Source organism: Cyanistes caeruleus, chromosome 1, assembly GCF_971803275.1.
Source record: "Cyanistes caeruleus chromosome 1, bCyaCae1.hap1.1, whole genome shotgun sequence".
NCBI classification, from domain to species: Eukaryota; Metazoa; Chordata; class Aves; order Passeriformes; family Paridae; genus Cyanistes; species Cyanistes caeruleus.
Window position 1 is genome coordinate 135,697,309 of NC_141701.1, and position 23,673 is coordinate 135,720,981.

At 35.9% G+C, this 23,673-nt stretch overlaps 1 protein-coding gene across 9 annotated transcripts in view; it reads right to left on the reverse strand.

Annotated features, from left to right (window-relative positions):
* The window catches only part of PRTFDC1 (phosphoribosyl transferase domain containing 1), a 47,656-nt gene that overhangs the window by 15,000 nt on the left and 8,983 nt on the right, over positions 1-23,673 (reverse strand). For 5 of the 9 annotated variants that reach the window (XR_015278903.1, XM_086861288.1, XM_086861278.1 and 2 more), the window contains exons 3-4: positions 21,490-21,673; positions 4,883-4,948 (exon numbers count right to left, since the gene is read on the reverse strand). Coding sequence is in view for 5 of the 9 variants with exons in the window: in XM_086861288.1 (XP_086717414.1) it covers positions 4,883-4,948; positions 21,490-21,673 (250 nt within the window). In the remaining 4 variants the exon portion in view is untranslated. Of the gene's footprint in view, positions 1-4,882; positions 4,949-19,092; positions 19,229-20,581; positions 21,053-21,489; positions 21,674-23,673 lie in introns of those variants that run through there. The other 4 variants (XR_015278900.1, XR_015278901.1, XR_015278902.1 and 1 more) reach the window with 2 other exon arrangements.

Genomic DNA, 23,673 nt, shown 5'->3' on the forward strand with positions numbered 1-23,673 from the left:
AGGCTGTAAAGGTTTTTTATACTTTCCTTCCTCCAGAAAAACAAAACAACAAAAGAAAATAATAATGAACAGTAGAACAGATTACATAAGAAAGAAGTGCAAAGAAAGGTGATTGATTTTGGAGAAGGAAAAAATGGTGTCTTTTGCTTCAGAAAAAACAGTTAAGGACAGCAACTGTCAGAAGAATAGACAGTATCAAATCTAATTAAGAAAAAATGGAGAACAACAGAAGTGACTAAAGATAGCAGTTAAGCAGAGGTACTGAAGATGTGCAATGCTTCAAGATACATAAAATCAACCTTTGAAAAGATGAAAAAGGCAAGGCTGCATGTCTGAGAGGAACAAAGTAAGATGTTCAGGTGAGTGGGGGACGTGACTATTTCCAAAATGTATAGTGAATTTTGCATACCTTTATTGTCATGTAAATTGTGTCTCATGTATATAACGTTCTAAAGAGAATGGCATTATTGTTTCTGCAAATTCATGGGCATTACTCTATAAAGGAATATATAGAGGGGTAGAAATCACAACATTAGTCAAGACAGTGATACTAACAGAGAGAATAAGAAGTATAGAACCAGTAGAATTCTGAGAAACAAATTTGAAATGGTGAGGATAATACGTATAATAATCCAGAGAATAAAACATCGTTTTTCTTTACTAAATATTGATGTGCTAACATATTTAGGAGAATGATAGAGAAACAGCTCTCAGAACTGTTGCTGATGCCTATGACATGCACAGAAAATGGTTCAATAAAATAGGGATGAAATGAGAGGCATAAGAGAAGAAAGTGAGAATGCTTTATGTTCCTGGAACATCCTGGCAAATGACAAGCTGGGCAAGAAAATGGTAGACAGTGGATAAATTGATTTAGGCAAGACATATAAAGGAAGTTTGGAGATATTATAGCACAAATCCTGCCAGAAGGAATTAAGAAGAGTTGCATGGTGAATATCTTCTTCTGATTGAAGCTTCTTTTTCTTATGAACTGATCAGCCATTTTAAGAGACCATCAGAGTGAGGATGGAGTGCTCAAACTAACACAACAAAGTGCAGAGAAAACACAAATACTCACTTTCCTTTTTTCTTGATGGCTATTTATTACCTTCTACACTTCTCTGAAAATGACAAAACCACTGACTGTCAACAACACATACTTAATATGAACAAGGGGAATTCAAACAGAACATAAGCATTGACAGAATTTTAGAAATTCACCGGCTCCATAATTGCATAGTATTAACTGTGTAACTACTCTGTTTTAGTCTGAAGTTCTTCCTAACTTAAAAACTAATAATGACTATTTTTGTTCAGTTTCTATACTATATAGAAATAGGGACAACAGTAATATACAGATCTAAGTTTGACATCAAGTATATTATACAACTGTAATAAGTATTTAATTGCAAAAATATGTAAACTTTATATTTATGATTTTATCTAATTTGTCTCATTTGCAAGGAGACAAGTCAAAGTGGTGTAGCAGCTTTTTGAAAGGTTACAGGACATACTTTATATATGCTGTGATATACAGAATGATTCCTGTCACTGGAGACTTCTGACTACAAAACCAGCTCCAAAGCTCTTCAGACAAAATATACGTACATGCAAAGAGATAAACAGTGCTACTCACAGCTCTGGTACAGGTGAACTTACTGAAGCTTCTAGATGCTTTAAAACTTACTTTGCTCAAATGTCATAAATACTTGAAAATATGTTAGGAATTTTTACAGTATTATACAGTATGATTACAGTATTGATACTAAGCAGGGTTATATTGTTTGTTCTTTCACCTCATCTTCATACATTTCTATTGTCATCTTGTTGTGAAACAGATTTCTGAACAGTAACTGATTATCCCCCCTTTTCAAAATGTTTTCCCCTTTACAAACATTAAGGATAAATTTTACCCAAGTGAGAATTTCAGTTTTAAAGTAATTGAAAACTACTTTATTATGAAATCAGACACTGAGAAACTTTATGTTCCCTACTCACATGATTAAAGGAGAGATTTTTAATTATTTTTTTTTCTCGCTAGAAATGGTTACAAAGCATTAGAGTGTTAAGCTATATATTCATTCTTCGAGTACCTTAATTAATGACTTGTGCCATGGAAAACTTCATTCTTGCCTCAGTGACCTTCTTCACAGAAGAATAATTTCAAATGCGAGATTATTTTCTTCAGGTAATAATTTTGGCAGTTTGGGTCTGTATGCTAACTCTCATAATATTTCTCTTTTTCATGGTTTGGGTCATTATACATTTTTGCCAGGACTATAACAATTTTATAAACAAAAACATATTGCAGAGAAGTACAGAGGAGATATTATTCTGAAGAACTATTGTCCTTAACAGCCTCTTTCTAATTAGCTTTTATATTTTTTTGCTTTCTGTAAGCTTTCTCAGGAAAAAATCCCAACATTATTATATACCAGCATGTCCACTCAGTAAGCTGTTTTTCCAATAGGCAGCCTTAGTTCTTCATTAAGATTATAGGCTAGCTGAGGTTCAGGGTATTATTACTTGATGAAAGGCAGTTCAACATCAAAATCTCAGAATCTTTTCTCTGTAAGTTTCAAAACTGTTCACATTTATTGATACTTTTCAACTTTACAGAAACTTAATGGAACTTATATTCCAAACTCACACTTGTGCTTTTGAAAACATCTTCCATGATCAGTAAGTTAATAGGATTTAACTTAGTATATAAATTTTTCAATATAATTATAATGTTTTCTTGTTAAATACTCCAAGCAGGCAGAGGAAGAACACAGCCTGCTTGATAGCAAATAAGTGGAATTCTTGGAGTAAGTCTTCAACTAATTCACTCAGTGACATTGGATGGTTACTGAACCGGCAGTTTTAAAAGCCATCAGCTAAAGAGAGGTATTTAAAACACTTCAAGGAAAAGATTTACATGGCCTGTAGGAGGCTCTGAATCAGCCCACAAATGGCTGATTAGTAAAATGTGCTGAATACTTGCACTAACTGCTGAAGTCAGCAACAGATGGAGAAGTTGGCATCTGTGGACATAAGGCCACTCCTTCACATATCCAACTTTAGAAGTGTAAGCCATGAACATTTGAGCCTAAGCTTTGCATTCCAGCTTTTCAAACAGTAAAATAAGTCTTAAGGGAATCCTGTTCTCACGTGTTACAGCAAAAATGCTATTTCATTATTCCTGCATCAGCTGTGTCACAGACAGCCCCACATACAAACACCAAACAGACCCTTTGAGCGTCTGCTCCCCTGGCAGCCCCAGCTCTCCCTGCCTCGCTTCAGCCTCCACACCCAGCTTCCAGCATTGGGCTCCCCTCCTGAGCACCAATTTATTCCCAAACCAGCCACTTCACACCTACCCAAGATCCCAGCCTCCTTGCCCAGGCACCTTACACTATGTTGATGCCCAGCCTTCCCCCAAGTATCTCCTAGCCTCCCAACAGCCAAGTTTTGTGTCCCATTCCATACCTGGGAACAGGAGAGCCATGCCACTGAGAAAAAGACTACCAGGATTTTCACTGTAAGAAAACAATTTACTTAATTTTTGCTAAGAGCAGGACCAAATAAGGTGAAATCTTCCTTCTTATGCACAAGTGGGCAGATAAATACACAAAAGTCTTGCAAAAAATAATGTTTTGCCCAGTGAATTCGAATGATACTGGAAATACCATGTCTGGAAATAATATCTGCAACCATTAATCAAGGAAATTTGGGATTGGAAGATGGGGAAGGAGAGCTGGGATAGGAAATTAGGAAGTGTTTGAACTATGTTCAAAAAGAGAAATGTTAAGTAAGACACACTGCCAGTTCTGCCTGTGAGGTAGAGAAACATATGCAAAATCATCATAGAAAAACAGGTAACTCCAGTGTTTGAATATTAGAAAGTAGTAAATGTATTAATATTTCCTCAGAATATGATGAACGCTTTAGCGGCAATTTGGAAACAACACCCAGCAGGAGTATTTAGAAGTGTAAATTGAGTACATATATATCACTAAAATATTCTGAGTATAACAACATTTTTAAAATTTCAGTTCTAGTTGCATCAAACCCTATTTAATATTAATGAACTATTTAAAGTTCAGTTTTTCCCTTCTTTTTCTTGTGTGCTATAGTACAGCAAAACAAATGAGTTTGCTAATGCTCCATTTGAGTGCTTTGAAGAAACTGATATTATCTAGAACCACCTAATAAAACAGTGACTGCACATACAGTACAAATAACAAGATAAGTATTATGTTGCCTTAATGCATAAGTAAAGAATCCATTTTCTGACCATTTGCCACACAGACCATTTGCCTAATGAAATCAGCCTTCCTTCCTCTCCAAAGTACTGCTTTGTATTACCATGGCTGGATGAAAATGGCCTTTTCACTGCCTCAAACCACTCTCTCTCCTTACCACAAGGCTCAAGCTTAGTGCAGATTCAGTCATATAGCCAGCCTGATGCTGAAATAAAAAATCCCATTTGATTCTCTGAGTGAAAGGCTCCACAACTGGATTTTCTGCAGTAGGTAAAATGGTTAAACTCATATGCTGAATTCAACAGGGATATGCACTGTGCAGTTTGCTTGCATGCACCCACTGAAGGCAGAAAAAACAAGGCTCCATGACATAAATGAGCTAAGAGGAAACATTACAGCACAAATTTTGCCCACAATCTCACTGATGGTACATGTACAACTATTGGGAAATCCTGCACAAGGATAGAGAGGCTACATTCTTACCTTTCTGGGCATCTGCAATCTGAAACCCGTGGCATCACAGCAATTTAATACAGAAGAATAAATAACTTTGATTTTGTATTAGTATCTGACAAAAATTATATAGCTCAAGTATTTTTAGTGAATTTATTTTCTTAAATTTAAAATGAACAAACCTTGCCAGTCAGCTTTGAAAGATCATCTCCTCCAATTATCTGCATATCTTGCATAGACTGATCATTCTGAAAGAAAAAAGATAAAACTTTGAAATTGGTTCTAACTGTATAAAATGAAAATATAAATGATACCTTTGTTAAGAATCTTAATTACTAGTCTTATTTATGAATATTTTCTAATGCTTGTTACTATTGGTGTATAAGAAAACCACACCCTTACTTCCTCCTGTGGCCTCCTGTATTTCCTGCTTGCTTTTAAGCCAACATCAAACTCTAGGCTTTACTGGACTAGAAAAAGTTGCATCTTTCTTTTTAAAATAGTGTTCCCTGGCTTGCTATTTCTTAGTGTGACAAGGGTTGAGTAACCTATTTATCCCTTTCAAAATGGGAGGACAGGAGCATCTTAACACTTGACCAAACACCTGTAAGTATGTTCTTGGTTTGAAACAGTTTTTGGAAACACAGGCTAAATGTGTTTACATGTCAGCTCCTTTTGGAGGAATTCATTTTTTTTCAAGGGAAAAAAGTTTTGCAAAATTTATCACTTACTATCAAAAATATTTTCAGTGTGTCATGGAGTTTCCAGAGCTTTGCTTATTCAACTGACTCAAAATCCTTGAGGTCAATTAATTAAATATGACCAATCAGGTTGAACTAAATGCAACAGAATAGTATGTTGTGATTTTCCTGTTAAAAAAGTTATTTTTTTTGAAGAGTTCTTTTTTTGCTGAATTTGTTTTAGAAACATTTCTAGTTGAAATTCTTCTCATGGAAAATTCTCCACCAGCTCTAGCTCCAGTTCATTATCAGCAGAACACAAAGTTAAGATCACATAAGGGAGACATGTGTAAGCCCTACTTTTAAGGCAAGACAAAAGAGGCCTTAAAAAAGGTGGCAAATTAAAAAATACAGTCATGGCCAGTCTATATGAACTTTTCAGAAAAAGCAAGAGCAGAAATAAGTATAGTTAATGTGGGTTTTTCTGCCAAATTGATGCATGAGCTAATCTAATCTTCCTACCTATAGGAAGTTAGCATTAGTCCTATTTTAATAATAGCTCCAGTACCACAATGTGACACTGTGGTTTACTGGTAACACCAGGAAGCTTCATCATTACAAACACCTGAAAAATACACAATACATTAATTGTCTGCTTTTATTTCATAAATCCAGTGCTCTGAAGCCAAATGTTTTTCCACAGGTAAATACTGGCACATCGGGACTCACAGTGTGGGTAAAGATCTACTGGAGTAAGGGATTTATAGCTCTTCTTCCCCTCCCAAAGCACGACAGGCAGAGGCAACACTTGGAGGGTCAGAGCTGCCCCCTGTGCAGATGGAACCACACCTGCCCATGCTCACAGCCCAGGTGGCAGAAGTTCAGGGACTTGAAAGCACCTTTGCAGATACCTGATCACAAGAAATCTGGCAACCCCAGGAACTATTCACGGTCCTCATGTCTAAATTAATACAACCTTCCTGTATTAACTGTAAGCAACGGTTGTAGATTTGCCCAGATGAGAATTTTTCCAAGTTTGCATTCTGCAGATCCACCAAAAGACTCCCTGGCTTTCACTCAGACTCCACTCTTCACAAAACTCCCACCCCCATAGCTTTGTAAGAGGTCCTTAGCAGTCACTGCTTTAAAAGACAGCTTTTAGACCTGCCTTCACTTTTTCTGCACCGGATCTGGGAGCTTTAGATAAATTTCATGCTGCTCTGATCCGTTTCCTGGGAAACGGAGCTAGAGCAGCAATGAAGGTTACATCCCATACATTTTCTAATATAAGTTTCAATATTTCTTTTATTTTCGTCAAGAAAAACAGAAAATAAAAAAAGCCCAAACAACACCAAAGCAAGTAACTGATTTCCTCAGAAGATTATTTTAAAACAAAGCAAAAAGTGGAGATCAAGAAGATTTTAAGTTCAGGCTTAAAACCGTAAGTCTTTTGTTGTAAAGCAAGACAGGTCACTCTTCAAAAGTCAGGCATGTATTCAAGTCAGACTATTATAAGACTATAAAAAGCAGATTGTTTCTAATATCTACCACAGCATGTGTAACCAAGGCACTGACAAAATATTTTTTCATTTCCAAATGAGAAAGTGTAGAATTTCATTAGCAACCAGCACACAAGAATTACTGAAGAGGCAGTTTGCCCTTAAGCTGCTAGTTGAGAAAGAGAAAGAGAAAAAAAGATAACAGTGAGGTGCAATGATTAATGAATTTATTTATTTTTCACTAAAAAAAACTCTCTCTTTCAACAGTATTCACAGCAGCACTGTTTCCTTTGCATTTGGTATTTCTGGCTTCAGCTGAAAGGAAGATGCTGAAATAGCATCTTCATTGCTGGCAAGCAGCTAAGCAAACACAAAAGCCATTGAGAGCAGGGGGATCACAGCATCCCGTCAATCTCTGCATTCACACATCGGCTGTTGGGACACAACTGCACACACACATTTATGAAAATCCTGGTGCTCTGACTGGAGAACGAGTGCCATCAAAGAACAAGACTGAGTATTCACAGTGCCTAAAAACCATATCATTTTCTACATGGTTTTTCCATATGCAGCTCAGAACCCTCCAGCCAAGGTATTTTCCAAAAATTTAAAGAAATTCCTTGCATCACACTGGAGAGCAATTCTCTTGCTAAAAAAAAAATAAATTCAGGTCATTGATTTTAATGCCATTTATAACTATCTACATTTATCACTTAACTCATGTTGTAAAACACATACCTGCCAAACAGCAAGGCTCAATATGACGATGTGACATTACCCTGATCATAGTGTTCAGATAGATAATTTGCACACTATGGTTGCCATGGGAACATCTCAGTGCATTTTTCTGAGTTCTCAGTTTATAATCTCAAAATAACACTGCACTAAATGTTAAGTATAAAGTACAATGAATGTCAGGAAAGAAAAAATGTTTCATTCAGTACCAATTAATGCCAATTCAGAAATATTTGTTTAATTTTCATGTTCTCAAGTCATTCAGAGCTTCTTTCTTCCTTTGTGAGTTGTTCTAACTGATATCATTGAGTCTCTGAGATTTCTTAGAAATGCAAAAATATGAATTGCTTCATTTTCTTTCACCCAAAGTTCCTCAATACTTGTTTTCTAAAATCCCTAAACCCTATCAACTCTTTTTTTTTTTTTAATATTTAACATTAAATATATTGGCTTGGATAGAGATAGCTCTGAATCAGACTATATTTTGGTTAATGTAGCAAAAAATTTATTGCAGCTGTTTCTGACAAGATGCAATGCATTGTGTCACATCCCCACACCTCATCCCATGCTGTATTTCTAATTTTTTTTTCTGTGCTTAATAAATCTACATTTTCCAGGATAAATCTCAGTTTCTTTGGTTTTAATTACTGGGTTGTGGTTTTTCACTTGTTCATCTTTGTTTTATAATTTTATTTCATTTCAGGAATACTTGATGAATTAAAGCAAGAATGTTATTTCCACCACCATTTTTCATAGCATACAAGATAAAACTTTTGCTTTCTATGTAGATTGGAAATATACATATTTAAATTCCATCTATATTAAGTCATGTGTTTTGAACTGGGTGGGGCACAAAATTATTACATCTCTTTTACATCTCCTGAGATCAACACTTGGACATAGTTCAAGTTACAAGTGAAATGAATTGGGTGGTCTCAGGAAAATTCATTATAAACAGCATTGCTCATCTGAAAATTGCACCAAACTGTGAACATCTGTTACTCTTCTGAAGAAACAGAATCTGGAGTACATTAATACCGGTCTCAGTTAAACAAAGATTCTTTAATCATGGCAAAAAAAGTAGCTTTAACAGAACAGTTTAAATGCATAACTAAATTATGAAATATGGACACAAGGTCATTATCACACAGCTAATTATTACAGTCTGCAGAGTTCATATGGAATTTATTAAAAAATGTGGTTACCTTTTTCTCCCAAAATTCATTGGAGAAACTCAAAACAGAGAAGAATGTTGCCATCAGGCCGTGTCCTGTGTTGCTTTTGTCGCCTTGGGCGATACAGAAGATCCTCCAACCTAAGAATTCCCATTAGGACAGCTCTTTCAGTTCACACCACCATTCCATCTCCTACAACTGGGTTTCCAGGAAGGTTTTAACCAAAAAAGAAGCCAATGACAGACCGTTCAGTTGTCCTTTGGATCCTAGGATGTAACTAAATTGCTTTGCAACCTGCCTCCTGAGAAATACTTCAAAATATGAGTAAGTTGTTTGGGGAAGTGTTAGTATGGCATCTACAGGATCTGTTAACCTATTTTGACTGATAGTCAAAATAAAGTCAAAGTAAGTCAAACTGATATATAAAGTATAGGCTATGAAATATTCTCAGTGAATCAGCAGAAGTTGAATTGTAGTATATAATGCTGTACTTAAAAACAACATACACTTGAATCAATAGAATTTTGGGTTTCTTCTCCCAAGAACAACAGCTAAGAACAAAAGACCCCAAGGGTGTAGAACACGAGCTGTCAATTCTCATGACAGGCAGCTAGAAGGACTATCCAGGCTTAAGTAGGAACATTCAGAGGGCAACTAGTAAGAACTGTTAAGCTGAGTTGAGTGAACTGTTAAGACAAGTGGGAATGATATGGATCACTTCCCAGTAAAGACTGGAAAGTTTGCCTTCCCTTACCCAGAATCAAATGTATATCAAAGGCCAGACTGCAACCTCCGGGGTACACCCACATTCAAAATAGTCAAGTGCCAGGTCACTGATATATTTTTAAGAGGTGCCTTGAATACCTTGCAAACAATCCAACAGTGCTGAGCCAAGTGGGAATGGAATCCAGTAAACTGACACACACCCACTGCCAGAACATCCCCCTTCCCCGCAGGGAAGTACAGGTATGTGTGCACTGAAGCACTGACAGCTTTGTGCAGCTCTCAAAGCTTTAAAGCTGCCCTCCTGAGCTGACCACACCACTGACCGTGCTGCACTGAGACTGGCCTTGCTGCTATTGCCAGGATAAGTTATTATAGAAAATTTTAAACTGCTGTAGGTGTATATTTAGCAGAGTTCTAGCTACCACAGTGCAAGATACATTTTACTTCTGTAGGAGTAGATCTACAATATAACTCATGCGAAGATTTACTTATTTTTCATTCTATTTCTTCCTTGTTGTTATTCCTTAACTAAAAGATCCACCACTCAGGTTTGGAACTGCTTCAAATTCAGGCTAGTCTATCCAGTTCCAAGGAAGGCCAGAGTTTTGCAATGAGGAAGTTGGCTTTGGACACAGAAAGACAAACAATGAACTTAGTGACAGCAAGGTACTCCTTATCAGATGACTTGTTGTAACACCTGGGTATATTTCTTCCCTACTGTAAAAGCAAGGCAGGTCATTCAGCTGCCAGACAACAGTCTGGGAAACAGTAAGTTATTAAACTTAATAAATGGAATTGCTTGTAATCATCTGTTCAGACACAGCAATTTTTTGTGTACCAGGACTCCTACATGCCTTCCCTGTATTAAATCCAAGGAAGGTAAGGTATCTTAAAAAAAGGGCCAAACTGTCATAAATCCAAGCAGAATTCAGACCAGTTAACTGGGCTAATAAGGATTATAGACAATAAATTATTTCACTTTTTAAATTCTGATTTAGCAATTAGATTTTATATACTTGCTTAGCATTGGTTAAATAAGTTCCTTTGTTTAAGAACGAAGCAGAAAGATTGCAGCACTACTTATCACCATATGGCAGAAACAGACCCTGAACATTTAAAAAGATCAGCAAGAACTGAAATCAAGAACACATGATAACAAAGGTTTGGACTTGTATGTATATCAGAAACATAATAAATCCTCAAAACTCAGGTGAGTTTTCACATACTATAGTCTGAGATTTCTTTGTACTCTATCTTATTTTTATTCTCTTAAGATGAATTTTTAAACATAGAAATTAAATCTCCATACATTCCAGCATGAGAAAAGGTATTAACAATTTCACAGGGCTCTTCAGTCATGTAAGGTAAGGTTCATATCACATAATTTTTCTCCAGAGATGGGAAGCAAATAAATTTTAAAACTTAGTGGCAAAGGAAAAATTTAGGAAGCATGCCCTCCAGATCTGCCATAGTCTTACTCAGGTACTCCTTTTGGGCTGCCAGAAGGCATTGCTATGGGTGCCTACCTTTTGTGATAGTAATGTAATATCCACACTCTCAGAATAGCAGACTTGGGATGCTTTTCCTCCTCAGCTCCATAAGCCAAAAAGTATAGTTAAAATATATTTTAACTATATATATATATATATATAATATATTCCTCCTGCTATGGTAATGCAAGTCATTAAGATCATCAATCATGCTATGGCAAACTGGACTTGGGTAGGAAAATGTCCATTTGGATTCAAATCAATAGTAACTGGAGTATCTGTCTTTTGCCCAATTATTGTTTAGTACTAAATGCATGAACATTACAGCAGTGCAACTAGAAGTTATGTTTCCCAGTCTCAACAGAGAATCTTAGCATGCCAGCTCGGACACTACTAGATCCACATGTATGATCTTACCCCATTTTTTAAACTGGGTTGTAAATTCATGATCAAAAGTAAATTAAGATTGTGAAAAAACATATAGTGAGTTTGTAGCTCTGTACTAAAGACCCTGTCTACTTGGGGATTCAGCAAGCACAAGAGAAAACAGCTTTCTCTAGAATAAGCACAAAGTGCTAACCTTCTGACCCTGACTACCCTTAGTTCCTAGAATCTGGTGATAAAACAGTGATAGAAGAAGATTCCTGAACTTTGTCAAATAGCCACAGGCTGAGAAAACAGATAAATAGGTGTAAGCAAATTCACAGAAGATGAATCTGATAAAAACCTCAAATACTTAGTCCCTTCCAGCAATCTGGAGCTTAGTTTATCATTGACTCTCACAACTCAGTAGCACTTTCTTCCATACTACTGTATTTAGTCCCTTGGCTAATGACAGCTTGGAAACTTTTAACAGTACACACATTCTTTGTGAATTTTCTTGCATAGTTGTTTTATAGTATCCCATCTTTATTTAAATATTTTAACTTCTGTCTATCAAATGAGGTGGGAAAATAATTTTGTATCTGTCACACAGATCAGCAGTGCAATTACACAGAAGTTCCTGTTACTGCCATATTCCTTTAGAGTAACCCTTTTGGTCTGGCCTTACAGACCCACTGGGGTGTGTTACTGCATGAGCACTACAATGTTATGGTCTGTTTTAAAAAACAGCATTTAAAATACCAGTAAAAGTGAGTCATTGAATTCCTTGAGAAAAATTAGAATGCTCTGGCTTGTTTTAATTAATTTTGCCCCATTTCAGATCTTAAGATGAAAAACTCACATATTAAGTGGTACTACTAGCATACAAATAATGTGTTATTTTTTCAGTGCATAAACATGTCACAGTACTTTCAAACTCATCAGATCTTATTTTTACAGCAGGATTAGTGACCATAAAGTTCTGGACCTATCTTACACGTAAGATCCTATCTCCCTGTTACTATAAAATCTATGAAGCAGGTTGACACACAGTATTACTGCAAATGCCATAACTTAGTAGTAGCTCAGTGTATTTTTGGCATAATATGAAACAAAACATTTTACTAAAACTGAACTTCAATATTTTAGGCTTTATAAGAAAGCACTGCTTTACAACAAATACTGCATCCAGGGGAATCTAATTCTTAGAAAAGACAAACAATTGGATGCTTCTAATAAAGTCCCTTTATGCTTTGAATCTGTTGTAAAAGTGGCCAGTTTCAAAAACACCTATAGTCTTAAATGTTAAGATGTTCCTGGAACCTGGATTGCTTAAAAATATCAAAGATTTAAACTCACAAAAAAACCCCTCATATAAAAAAACCTTAAGAAAAAGGAACTTCAGGTCTTAAACTCTGTTTACACATAGTATCTGTACCCTATGCAATATATTTTAATTCAAGACAATTATTTCAAATTTGAAGACATTTTTCAAAAGAAAACAATACAGCTTTTAAGAAAAACGTGACTCTTGGGGAGACAAATTTCTCAATATTAGAAAATACCTCTATGGAGTTTATATTAGATCTGAAATCAAGAAGAACACAGTACCAACTCACAATATAGGAAAACTAATTGTTTTTTAATTAAAAAAAATAATTCCATAGCTAAAAATCATATATCCGTGTGAAGGAAGGTAATACCTAAGGTGGAAACAATAGATAAAAATGAAAAGTGTCTTTAAAAAGCATGTAGTTAGTTGTTAATATGCTCCATAAACACTTTAAAACAATAGTTTGATACTTCTGAGAAGCTGTAGGACAGCTCAGTATCACTCTGCCTTCACTACCACATCTGCTCTAGTTCTGTCCCCATGGCAATCAGGCCACTTCCTACTCAGTTCTCCCTCGCCTGAGTTGTTTGGTTCCCCCAAATCTTTCATATGTGAGTCACTGAAACACTTACTCATACTTTAAAAAAATCACTAAGATTTCAGATGGTGCTAACATATTCAAGTGATGTGTAGGTGTGTTATCTGATGCATACAGTTCCAAAGATCATCCTCTATAAGTAAGTTTTACATTAGAGATAAACTTGGTAACTGACTGTATGATAGACTTATTATGACCTTGCCTGAGCTATGCCCACAAATTAACACCTACTTACATTAGAAGTAGCATCCCAAGACCCTAAGCACAAAATAAAACTGTATTTTTTATTTTAAATAAAACACTTTATTTGAGAAAGAAATGAATTAAAGCTCTCATATCTCACAACTCTGCCATCATGTTAAACGGAAGCTGTAGGTTCCATGCAGGTGAATGGAGAGCATTTCAAGACCCTGACTTTTAATTTCACATTTTATTTCATATAGCATGACCTTCTTCAGTTTATCTTAGAACACTGTGAAAACTAGGCTGGTACACAAAAATAACTAGCGTTGAAATATCCACACTCCTTTTGATACCTTGGAGGAGCACATCTCAGGTAAAGAGGGTGAGTCTGAGGCTTGCACACATGGTAAGTGAGGGTCTCTTGACTACAGGCAGACTCTTTTTTCCAACAAGAACTGTGCTGACTAAACAATTTACTGCCCACAAGCTGTCCCCAGCTGCTTGTAAGCCTCCCTCTGGCAGAGGCTACCGAGATGCATGTGTGCATCTGGGTTGCTGAGAACAAATCCAGCAAGCTCACGTGGTCCAAATAGAAATTCTCTGATAACTGGTGTTATCTGGGCTGAAACAGGTTAGGGAGTGCTCAGAAGCAGCTGGGCTGGCCAGTGCAACTGCCTGGAGGGCACTGCAGACCCTGAGGAATGAAATGGAGACAGTCACTGGTCCAGCAGTGCAGGTGCAATCAGGAAAGAGACCCACCTCCAGTGTCTGAATTTTCACCCCATGCCACTGTACCTGATGTACAGATTAATCTGGCAGGAGACTTTACTTTCAAAGTGCCTGAATTGTGCTGCTACTCTTGTAACACCACTCACAATTTAACCAAAGAGATGCCATTCTTCTCATTACATTTTTGTGAACTTCTTTTAAAATTTCACCAGCTAGCTGCAAGAATAAGATTTTGGGATGACTTCCACTACTAACACATTTTTGGCTCTTTCTCTGAAAAGTTTGAGTGTCTCTGAGGCTGGTATTTTGCAGTAAGACACTGCTGCATGTTGATGAAAAATATTCTATTTTTAAACAAGTCTTAACACTTGAAAAAGGAATATTTGGACACAGTTTGGAGAACTGTGAATTGTAGTATCTCCAAACACTCAATTCACAAAACATGTGATCCGTTTCTACAGTTTATCACCTTCTTAACCATCTCAGGTCTTACTAAATTTCAGAAAATAACCAAAAGTGTACAAGATACAGGGAGAGCAATCTCTCAAAATTAAGATTTTGGAGCATCTTTGGCATGGAGGTCTAAAAGACCTTTTACTCACTTGTTTTAGCAGGTCTGAGCATCTCATGGAACTTTCACTGAAAAAGATGCTACTGCTTTGGGATGTAAATGCTATTTTATCCATTCATAGAAAAAGTGCACAGAGATAAAATCCCTTTGGGATTTCAAGAAGCAGATCTCCCAGATCTCTCATCATTAGCTTGCCCATAAGACATCTCTCTGACAACACTATCTACAGTCAACAGAACATATTTCTCAGAACAGCAACAACTTTAATGTCTAGATCCTTGACATTGGTAACTTCTGTAGACTAAATTATGTCATGTTTCTGCTGCCCATTAGCATCTGAAAGTATATCATGCTGCAGAATTCTCTGTACACTTGTTCACTGTCTGCAGTGGTGACTGCAAGACATACATCTGAAATAGGTTAAGAGTATGTTTTAGTTTTTGAATGTCTAGTGCATACACAACCTCTTTGCAAATTAACCACAAATCACTAATTTTCAAATTAAACCACATTTTTGCCTAGACTGAAGTTATTTATTTGCCTGTCAAATGTATAATTCACAGATAATTTGGAGTTCGGTCCTGTGAAATTATGGTAGAACTTGGCTTTAAAGCTGACAGAAATTCATTCTACCAGGTAGGCTCCAATTTGTAATTATTCCATGGCTACTCCACGTCAGTAAGATGACGCAGCCATCAGCTAAACTGTGTACATGAAACAAAATAAAGAGAACTCACAACCTGTCCAAAAGAAATTATGTAAGTACAAAAACTAATTTGAATCCTCTTTCATCTCAGCATGTACATTTTTCTCAGGAGATTGTGAGGTATGTTTTCCTGTGTGACAGCAATGAGCATAAACAATCATTGTAACACTGATGTAGAGTCTGGGTATAGACATAAATCACTAAATGCAAGCAAGACAGCTGTTTCTTCTGTGTTGTTAAATTAACAGAACCATTTTGAGATTACTCGCCTTTTCAGGGTCAGGATTTCAACATATTATTTTTAAATGCAAAGTTCATAGTGATCTTAAAAAAGCCAAGTTACATACAATAAAAGTACACTTAATAAGAATAGGTTGTTATGAAAAGTAGGACTGTACATTTTATACCACTCTGATTATAGCCTGATGCCTCATGCTGTTGAGTTTTTTAGGAATTAGGTACATTCATTTGGTGTATGAGAAGGAAACCTGCATGACACAAAACTGGCTCTCCATTTATCAAGCGTTCAACTTACTCATTATAAAATCCCTCTGTTTCCTTACTCCTACAGAAGAGAGATTTAGCAAAACTGTTTACTGAGATGGCTTCATATAGCAAAAACATTCAGATTTCTACTAAACAATGCTTGTTTTGTTGCTTGTTTTCATATTCTTGCAGCACTAATAGTCCTGTTTATGCCAAGACTAATAACCAACAGTTGTAAATATCTTTCAAACAACTGGAGGCTGAAGAGGAAACAGATCATATCAATGGATTTGTTTGTGAACAGAATTCAATGCAACCATTGTGCATGGACTACAATTCAGCAGTCACATTTTTACATTTTTTTATTAGTTATGTTCTGGAAACTATAAATAATGTACTCATTTGAAAGAATTATATGAATTGACCAAATCTGCATAATCCTCTGGAAGTTGCCTCTGAAGTTCATTCATATTTGGAGCATCAAACACATCTCTGGACAATGTGTTCCAGTGCCTCACTAACTGCATCATAAAAAAAAAAAATCTCCCTTCTATCTAGTTTAAACCTACCCTCTTTCAAGTTAAAGGCATTTCCCCTTTTCCTCTCATTCCATGGCCTTGTAAATGTCCCTCTTCACCTTTCTTGTAGGCCCCTTTCAGGTACTGGCTGTCTGCTCTAAGGTCTCCCCAACGCCTTCTCTTCTCCAGGCTGAACAACCTCAACTGAATCAGTCTGTCTTCCTAGGAGAGGTGCTCCAGACCTGTGGTCATGTATGTAGCCTCCTCCAGACCCCCTCCAACAGATCCTTGTCTTTGCTGTACAGAGGACTCCAGAGCTGGATGCAGTACTCCAGGTGGGGACCCAAAGTTATTCAAAATAACAGAGTTTGTTATAATAATGTCATTTCAAAATAACAGAGATCACTGTTCTTCTGCCACTTTAGTCCACACACATAACCAAACAAATCACAAAAGACTTAAGGAAAAGTAACAATCTCATTCCTACTTTATTTCTCCATGGTTTTCAGTCAAAAAAGGTTATGCCACCACGATTCTCTTGTCCTTCCCCAAGATGTGAGCTTTACTATCGTATCTATCATATAACAAACAGTAATTAAGAGAAATAGATAGATATCTATGGATAACCATATGGGAATACATGCATTTTACAAGAACAGGTAGCAATGCATGTAAAAAGCATACTGCTCTGCCTAATGAAAGTGTGTAGTGTTTCTCCTCCTTCCATTAGTCCCCATCACCAGTTTCAACAATGACTCTTACCATGATTCCTTATCTTTTTAGCTTTCATCATCTATCCACTAAAGAAGTCTTAATTCACATGCATTTACCTTCTCTTCTATTGAGAGGCTGTTGAGAACTTTTCAAGAAAGTCTGCATACTTCTTCTACTTCTTAATTTTCTCAATTCCATTTTAAAATTGAGCTTTGGCTTAAAGGTCACATTTGGCATAGCCGTAGAACAGGATTAGGTGATATTGTTTCATCTCTTCGTTGCAGATTAGACTTGCTAAGCCAGAACATCCTCTTCTGTCTGAAGCTGTAATACAACCTTTACCTTTTCAGCTTGTCCTAAATTTTCTCTTCCACACTGAACAAGGAGAAGCTCTAATTATTGTTTACAAACAGTCTGCTCTGCTACTACACTTCTCATACTATGTGTTTTTACTAAAACATATGCTATTCAGCCCTTCCCTTCATGACATCCACATCCTTCTATTTTTCTGTTCATTCTCTCCTTTGGCTCATCCTCAACCATTCTTTCGTGTCTAGTCCTATCATTTAATTCAAAACACCCTAGTAAAACACCTTCTTAATCAGCTCTTTAATCTCCTACAGTTATCAATATCACAAATGTATTACAGGATTTCTGGATCCACCATCTCTCCAGCTAGGGTTACATTCTCTTTAGATGACATTCCCCAGCTCAACATCTTCCATCATTACTTTTCATCTTTGACTTCAACATACCACGCTTCTGGAAATAATTTTGAATTCTCTTTTCAATCTGAAATCCTCACCTGTTTTCAACTTCAGAACTCCGATTTCCTGTGGAGGAACAATCACTCGGGGAAAACAATCAGCATGGTAAAAATTGAATAGTAAATTTTATTCATCCAGTTTTAAATTCAAAAATCTCTGCAGTCAATTCCACTGTTCCTGACTTATAATAAAATCCAGTATCTTAGAACTTAATATCTAAAAAGCTGCCAAATTCTCTCAGATCTCATGTCAGTGTTTCCAGAATACAGTGTTTTCCCCTAAAACTTGGTATACATCTTTTGATATATTCATCATATTTCACATGATGACTATTGTAGTGCTTCTTGCTCTACCCACTATCCTTCTTGCCTTGCTGCTCTTGAGTTCATTCCAAAAAGTGTGCTTTTTCTCTTCTCTGCCTTTTAAAACTCAGAGCTGCTGCTTTTCATTCAGATTTCCATCTGGAAAATTGATTTGATTTTCCTCTCCATCTACTTCCTGACTTTTATCATTAATTCTACATGATGCTTCCTATCTGTTTACTCATGAAATCTTATTTTCTAACTCCCATCTTGGTGCTTTCTTTTAAACTACTCCTTGTAAAATACAGGAAAGTTTCTCATAAAAATGTAAAAATGTTCAGGTACATATGACAATACTTTACAAACCAGATAAAACCATCCTGATTATGGCAGTACAAGTAGCCACTCATTAATATCCAGAGAACCTAAATGTACTATGCTTTTTTTTTTCAACCAATTCATTTGCATGAAGAAATCTAACAAAGAAGATACATGCCCAGCTTTCATCTACTTAATATGAAAGAAATCCTAACATACTAATTAAGTATAAATTCTAAAGTCTAAATTCTGTAATATTATGACAGGTTTGAAAAACGAAGTGCCATATAAAACTGGTCATATTTGCAATCTCCTTTTCCTGTAATCATGTCTGCATGCCAAACAGCAAAGTACAACATTTTCCACTGATACTTGGCAATTAAGGGGTACTTTCACTGATGCCAAGATCTGACTCTGGGTCACAATTACAGCCCATTTTTGCTATTCTATTAAACCAAGAAATCCCACTTCGAATTACAACCCCTAAAAATCAACTAACCTTTCAATAGTGAAGCTGGAATGAGACAATACAAAAATCCCATGAGTTTGAGCTGAAATTAGTTGCTGGATTTAAACAGCTTGAGGGGGGAAGGGAGACATGTCTGAAGGAAGCATATTGAGACCAGCAGGACTCCCTTCAGGAGAGAAAGAGAGAACAGTTAGTAAAAGGATGCAGGATAAATAATGTGAGAAGAATGGTGTCTGTAAAATGAAAAAGGGATAAAAAGACAGAGCAGTAATAAGTCTTACTAGAAAGTGGAACGGAAAACACAGAGGAAAGCAAAGGTGTGGAACTGTTGATGCTCCAAGATTTTAAGTAGGGTCTTATCTCTAGATAAGCTGTTATTGTTGTCTCCGATTAAAGTGTAAAACACTGGGAAAATATGTTATTACAGAATAAACTGTCATGGAGATTTGGGAGTTTCATATAAGGCTGGAATAAAGAGTCACTCAGACCAGGTACAGTGAGTTCCTGAAGTGATTTCAGCCCAGCTAAGCTGACAAGGGGACATTCTCCAAAACCTGCAATTGCACAGGACACGACAGTAACTCAGGTGCAAAGGATGGCAGGTAGTGGTACTGGTGCTTTAGTCAGCATTATATTTATGCATATCTCATGGACTGCATCTACCAATATTAATGTCATTTCAAATTTCTGCTGCAGTGTCATTCAGCTTCTCAAGATCAAACAGGTATCAAACACTAAATCCAAGCACTAAATCAAGGACAGCTTCAGTCTCTAAATACATGACACCTGTTTGGAAGTACATATAAGAAAAAAGAATATATTTTCAAAAAAGCAGATGCAGGCACTAGTTATTGGGAAGATGGTATCTTTCTGATACAGCATGAGGCTATGACCAAAATATGCACAGCTACTAAATGCTAAGATCATCTAGGACTTACTATTGGTAACTGCACCCTCACATAATAAAATTCTTAGTGCTGTTTCAGCTTGATGAACATGCTTTTACATTATTTCCTAAGCTAAAGATGTGAAAATTTCCACATTTTTGCAGTACACATCTTCTGCCACTCATTGGTTATGGGTTAGTATGGCTAATAAGATTTGACCCCGAGGAAAGAAATTTTACAACCACGATATCTTCATACTGGATAAGAGATAACTCTGTAGGAAAATCACGTGCATTAGCTATAGGCCAGATGCAAAACAAAACCCAGTTTAAGTAATTCCACTACTTGCTCAGCAGTGTTACTGAAGTGCTATTATAACTATGCAAAAAAAAATTTAGTAAAATTTCCATGTGCCATTATGTGAAATAAACATTATAAATTATTATTTCTGTAATACTGCTAATACTAATATTTCTAATACTGATAGAAATTATATAATATTAGTATTTCACAAGTGCTTCATAGAACTAACTAATTCTTGAAACAGAAGTCCCAGGACCAAATCCTAACCAAATGGCTATAAAAGGTTCTCATTCACTTTTTTCCACACTGAAAAAAAGTCAGACCAGATCTGTGAAAGTTAGGAACAGTTTATAGTCACTGGGGTCAGAAGAAAACGCCAGCCAACAACCTGTGGAAAGTGGTTGTGGGAGAGTTATTGTGGGAACTACTGGATATAGCAAGCTGCTTTTCTGCAAAACACCATATTATCACTCTATTTATTAGTGTACTTCCTCAGACATTTCTACAACAAATTACTTATAGAAATGCTCCCTCACTATGGAACATGCACTGCAAGGTAGAATATAAATTTATAACTGCTACAATAAGAACTTTCAGTTAGAGATTCAAAAAAATGCTGGTCATCTCATTACCGTATCTTCAGTGACACAGATGAATCATTATTGCATAATTTCTTCTGAAGATAACAGGAGGGCTTGATGATTACTTCAACACTGGATTTGATTGAATAGCTTGTTTCATTTTCTTGTAGAACACTATCATCATCTGGTGGTATATTTTGCTACTATATAAAATGCATGCTATGAAGACGAAAGCATTTCATTTACTTAGCATTAAAAATTTAGAAGGAGACATATATTTACCACCTTGCAGTTATGCCAAAATATGCGGGGGTGGAAAATGCAGTAACATGAAATTAACTTGACAGAACTGCTGAGGATTTTGTGAACAAACAAGATGCCAACATTTTACATGAATGAAATTTGAATACGTCTCTGTCCAGAAGTAAAAGACAGACTAAATAAAACAACAGAGCTCAAGGATGCTTCATATCCTTATTCATACTATCAACAAAGTATAAGGAATATGAGTTTTTAAGAAAACCTCAGAGGTTTTTCAAACAAAAATACTTTTCACATAGTTTTCCTTATAATTGGAGGTGGAGATCGCACATGCAAAAGTCAACTATTTATTATGACACTCAACCAGAATCTACATAAATCAGTTGTTGACTTACGTGGTAACTTTTCAGTCTAACAAAATCGACTTTCATGGAGATGAACCTTTCTGAATTTCTGCTAAGATTTTTAAAGTGCTCCACAAGATCAGCACAGAACTTGTAGCCACCTTTGAGGACACAGAGAACCACAATATCATTGTCTCCAATATCTTGCATAATATCTTTTGCCAGTCGTTCTGTCCTGGGCAAAAAAAAATTAGGGATAAAATAACTTTAGATGCAGATGCTTTAAGTTCATGGTACAGTTTACAAACACTATGGTGAGTACAAAGCTTGACTGGCATTGCTTAAGTATCCTGACTTCACAGAATCACAGAGTGATTTAGGATGGAAAAGACCTTCAAGATCATCGAGTCCAGCCTTTGGCTGATCACCACAAAGTCAGCTAGACCACAGTAAGCGCCAGGTCCAGCCATTGCTTGAACACCTCCAGGAATGGTGACTCTACCATCTTTCAGGACAGTCCATTCCAGTGCTTGACTGGGTTTGGATCCAGCTCACAGACAGCAGATACAGAGTGATGGATGCAACATGCAAAGCACATGAATGGGGTTAACCTTAAATGCATAAATTCCCCATCTATACAAACAGAACCTACACATCTCTGCGTATTTTTGACTCATAAATATGTCAGAGACTCGAGACACAACAATGTGAGCTAGCCTTCCATTTTACCTCACAGGCATTATCAGAATAAAATATACCTGAACAAAGCCCTAACTTGTTATGTTAGTTACTGCATAAGAACAACAAATTAAGTGAAAGATGGGGAAGAATATTTGAAAATTTTGTGCTGATTTGCTTTGGAAGATGCTACCCCTACAATTTAATAAAAATATACATAAAAACTAGAAAGCAATAGAGCATCGGTGAAAAGCTTATAAAGAGCGTATACTATCAGTATTCTGTTCAGCTCACTGTTTTATACAGCAGAAGAGAGGACTGCAAAGAGCTTCAGTGACTTGTTCAAAGTCACACACAGGCAAATAATCAGGCAAATGCTCCAATGAACATGGAATTGTGGGGTTCCCAACCAAACCTATCCTCTCTTTGACAATTCTGCATTGCAAACACAATATGGCAGATGACTGGAAACAAAAGATACACATTTCTGCCCCGCAGTGCTACATATATTTTCAAGATAAATATAATAAAGATTAATATTTAAAATAAATATAAATAATAAATATTAACTTTTAAATTAGCATTTCTAGACCTATAATAACCCTATTAATAATAATAATAATAACTGGGTCATTTCTAGATGTAATGCAGTATCAACAGAAAACATTTGATGTTTTGAGGAAAAACAGCTCAGTGCATTACATTCTGTAAATACACTGGAAAATTCTTTGATAGCTCTCTGAATTAGATTAGTAGTTTTAATGAGAGTAGACTTGTAGACAGGATACAATTTATTAAATAATCCTATAATTTATCCCATGTCTTTTATTATTACATTTTTCAGATTTGGCTGATTTTTTCTTTCTCTACCAACTGTAATACAGAAATCAATTTGCCTCTGCATAAGCACATGGGCTGAAATCTGTTCATGGAGCAGAGAAGAATAAGCCCTAGACTGAAGATAATATATTAAGTATGAGAAACAGCTGTTGCTTCATTTCCACATCTTTTATTTTTAATGCTCTAGTAAATTCCATATAGCAATAATTATATTTTTATAAAATATTTTTGATATGAGATATCATATAAAATCTCATATATTTTTGATATGAGAAATAGAAGATATTGGAAATATTAGATCATCTCATTTGATGTGAAATACCTTTTAGTGTTGTAAAAATGAGCATCACTTACTTTACTGAAGATTAATAAAATAGTCTTTCATCAACTTTTATGAAATCTGAAAATGGGGAAAACCCCTCATTAAGAAACATTTCTTTGATGAATTTTTGTTTTTTATATTGTTCCTCAGATTGTTTGCAGCTGAAATTTCCAGGAATTCCAAAGACTACTTTATGTTGTATGTTTATGTATGTTAAAAGTGTAGGTACTCCATCCAGCACAGACAAAAATGTATTAATTTAAATTTCTAAATAAAAATATCCAAGTTTTTAACTTATAATATTTTAAGACAAAGATCATACATGCACTTTATATGGATGACAGCCTTTATAATAAAGAACAATACTACTGACCAACCAATTTATTTAGTAACAT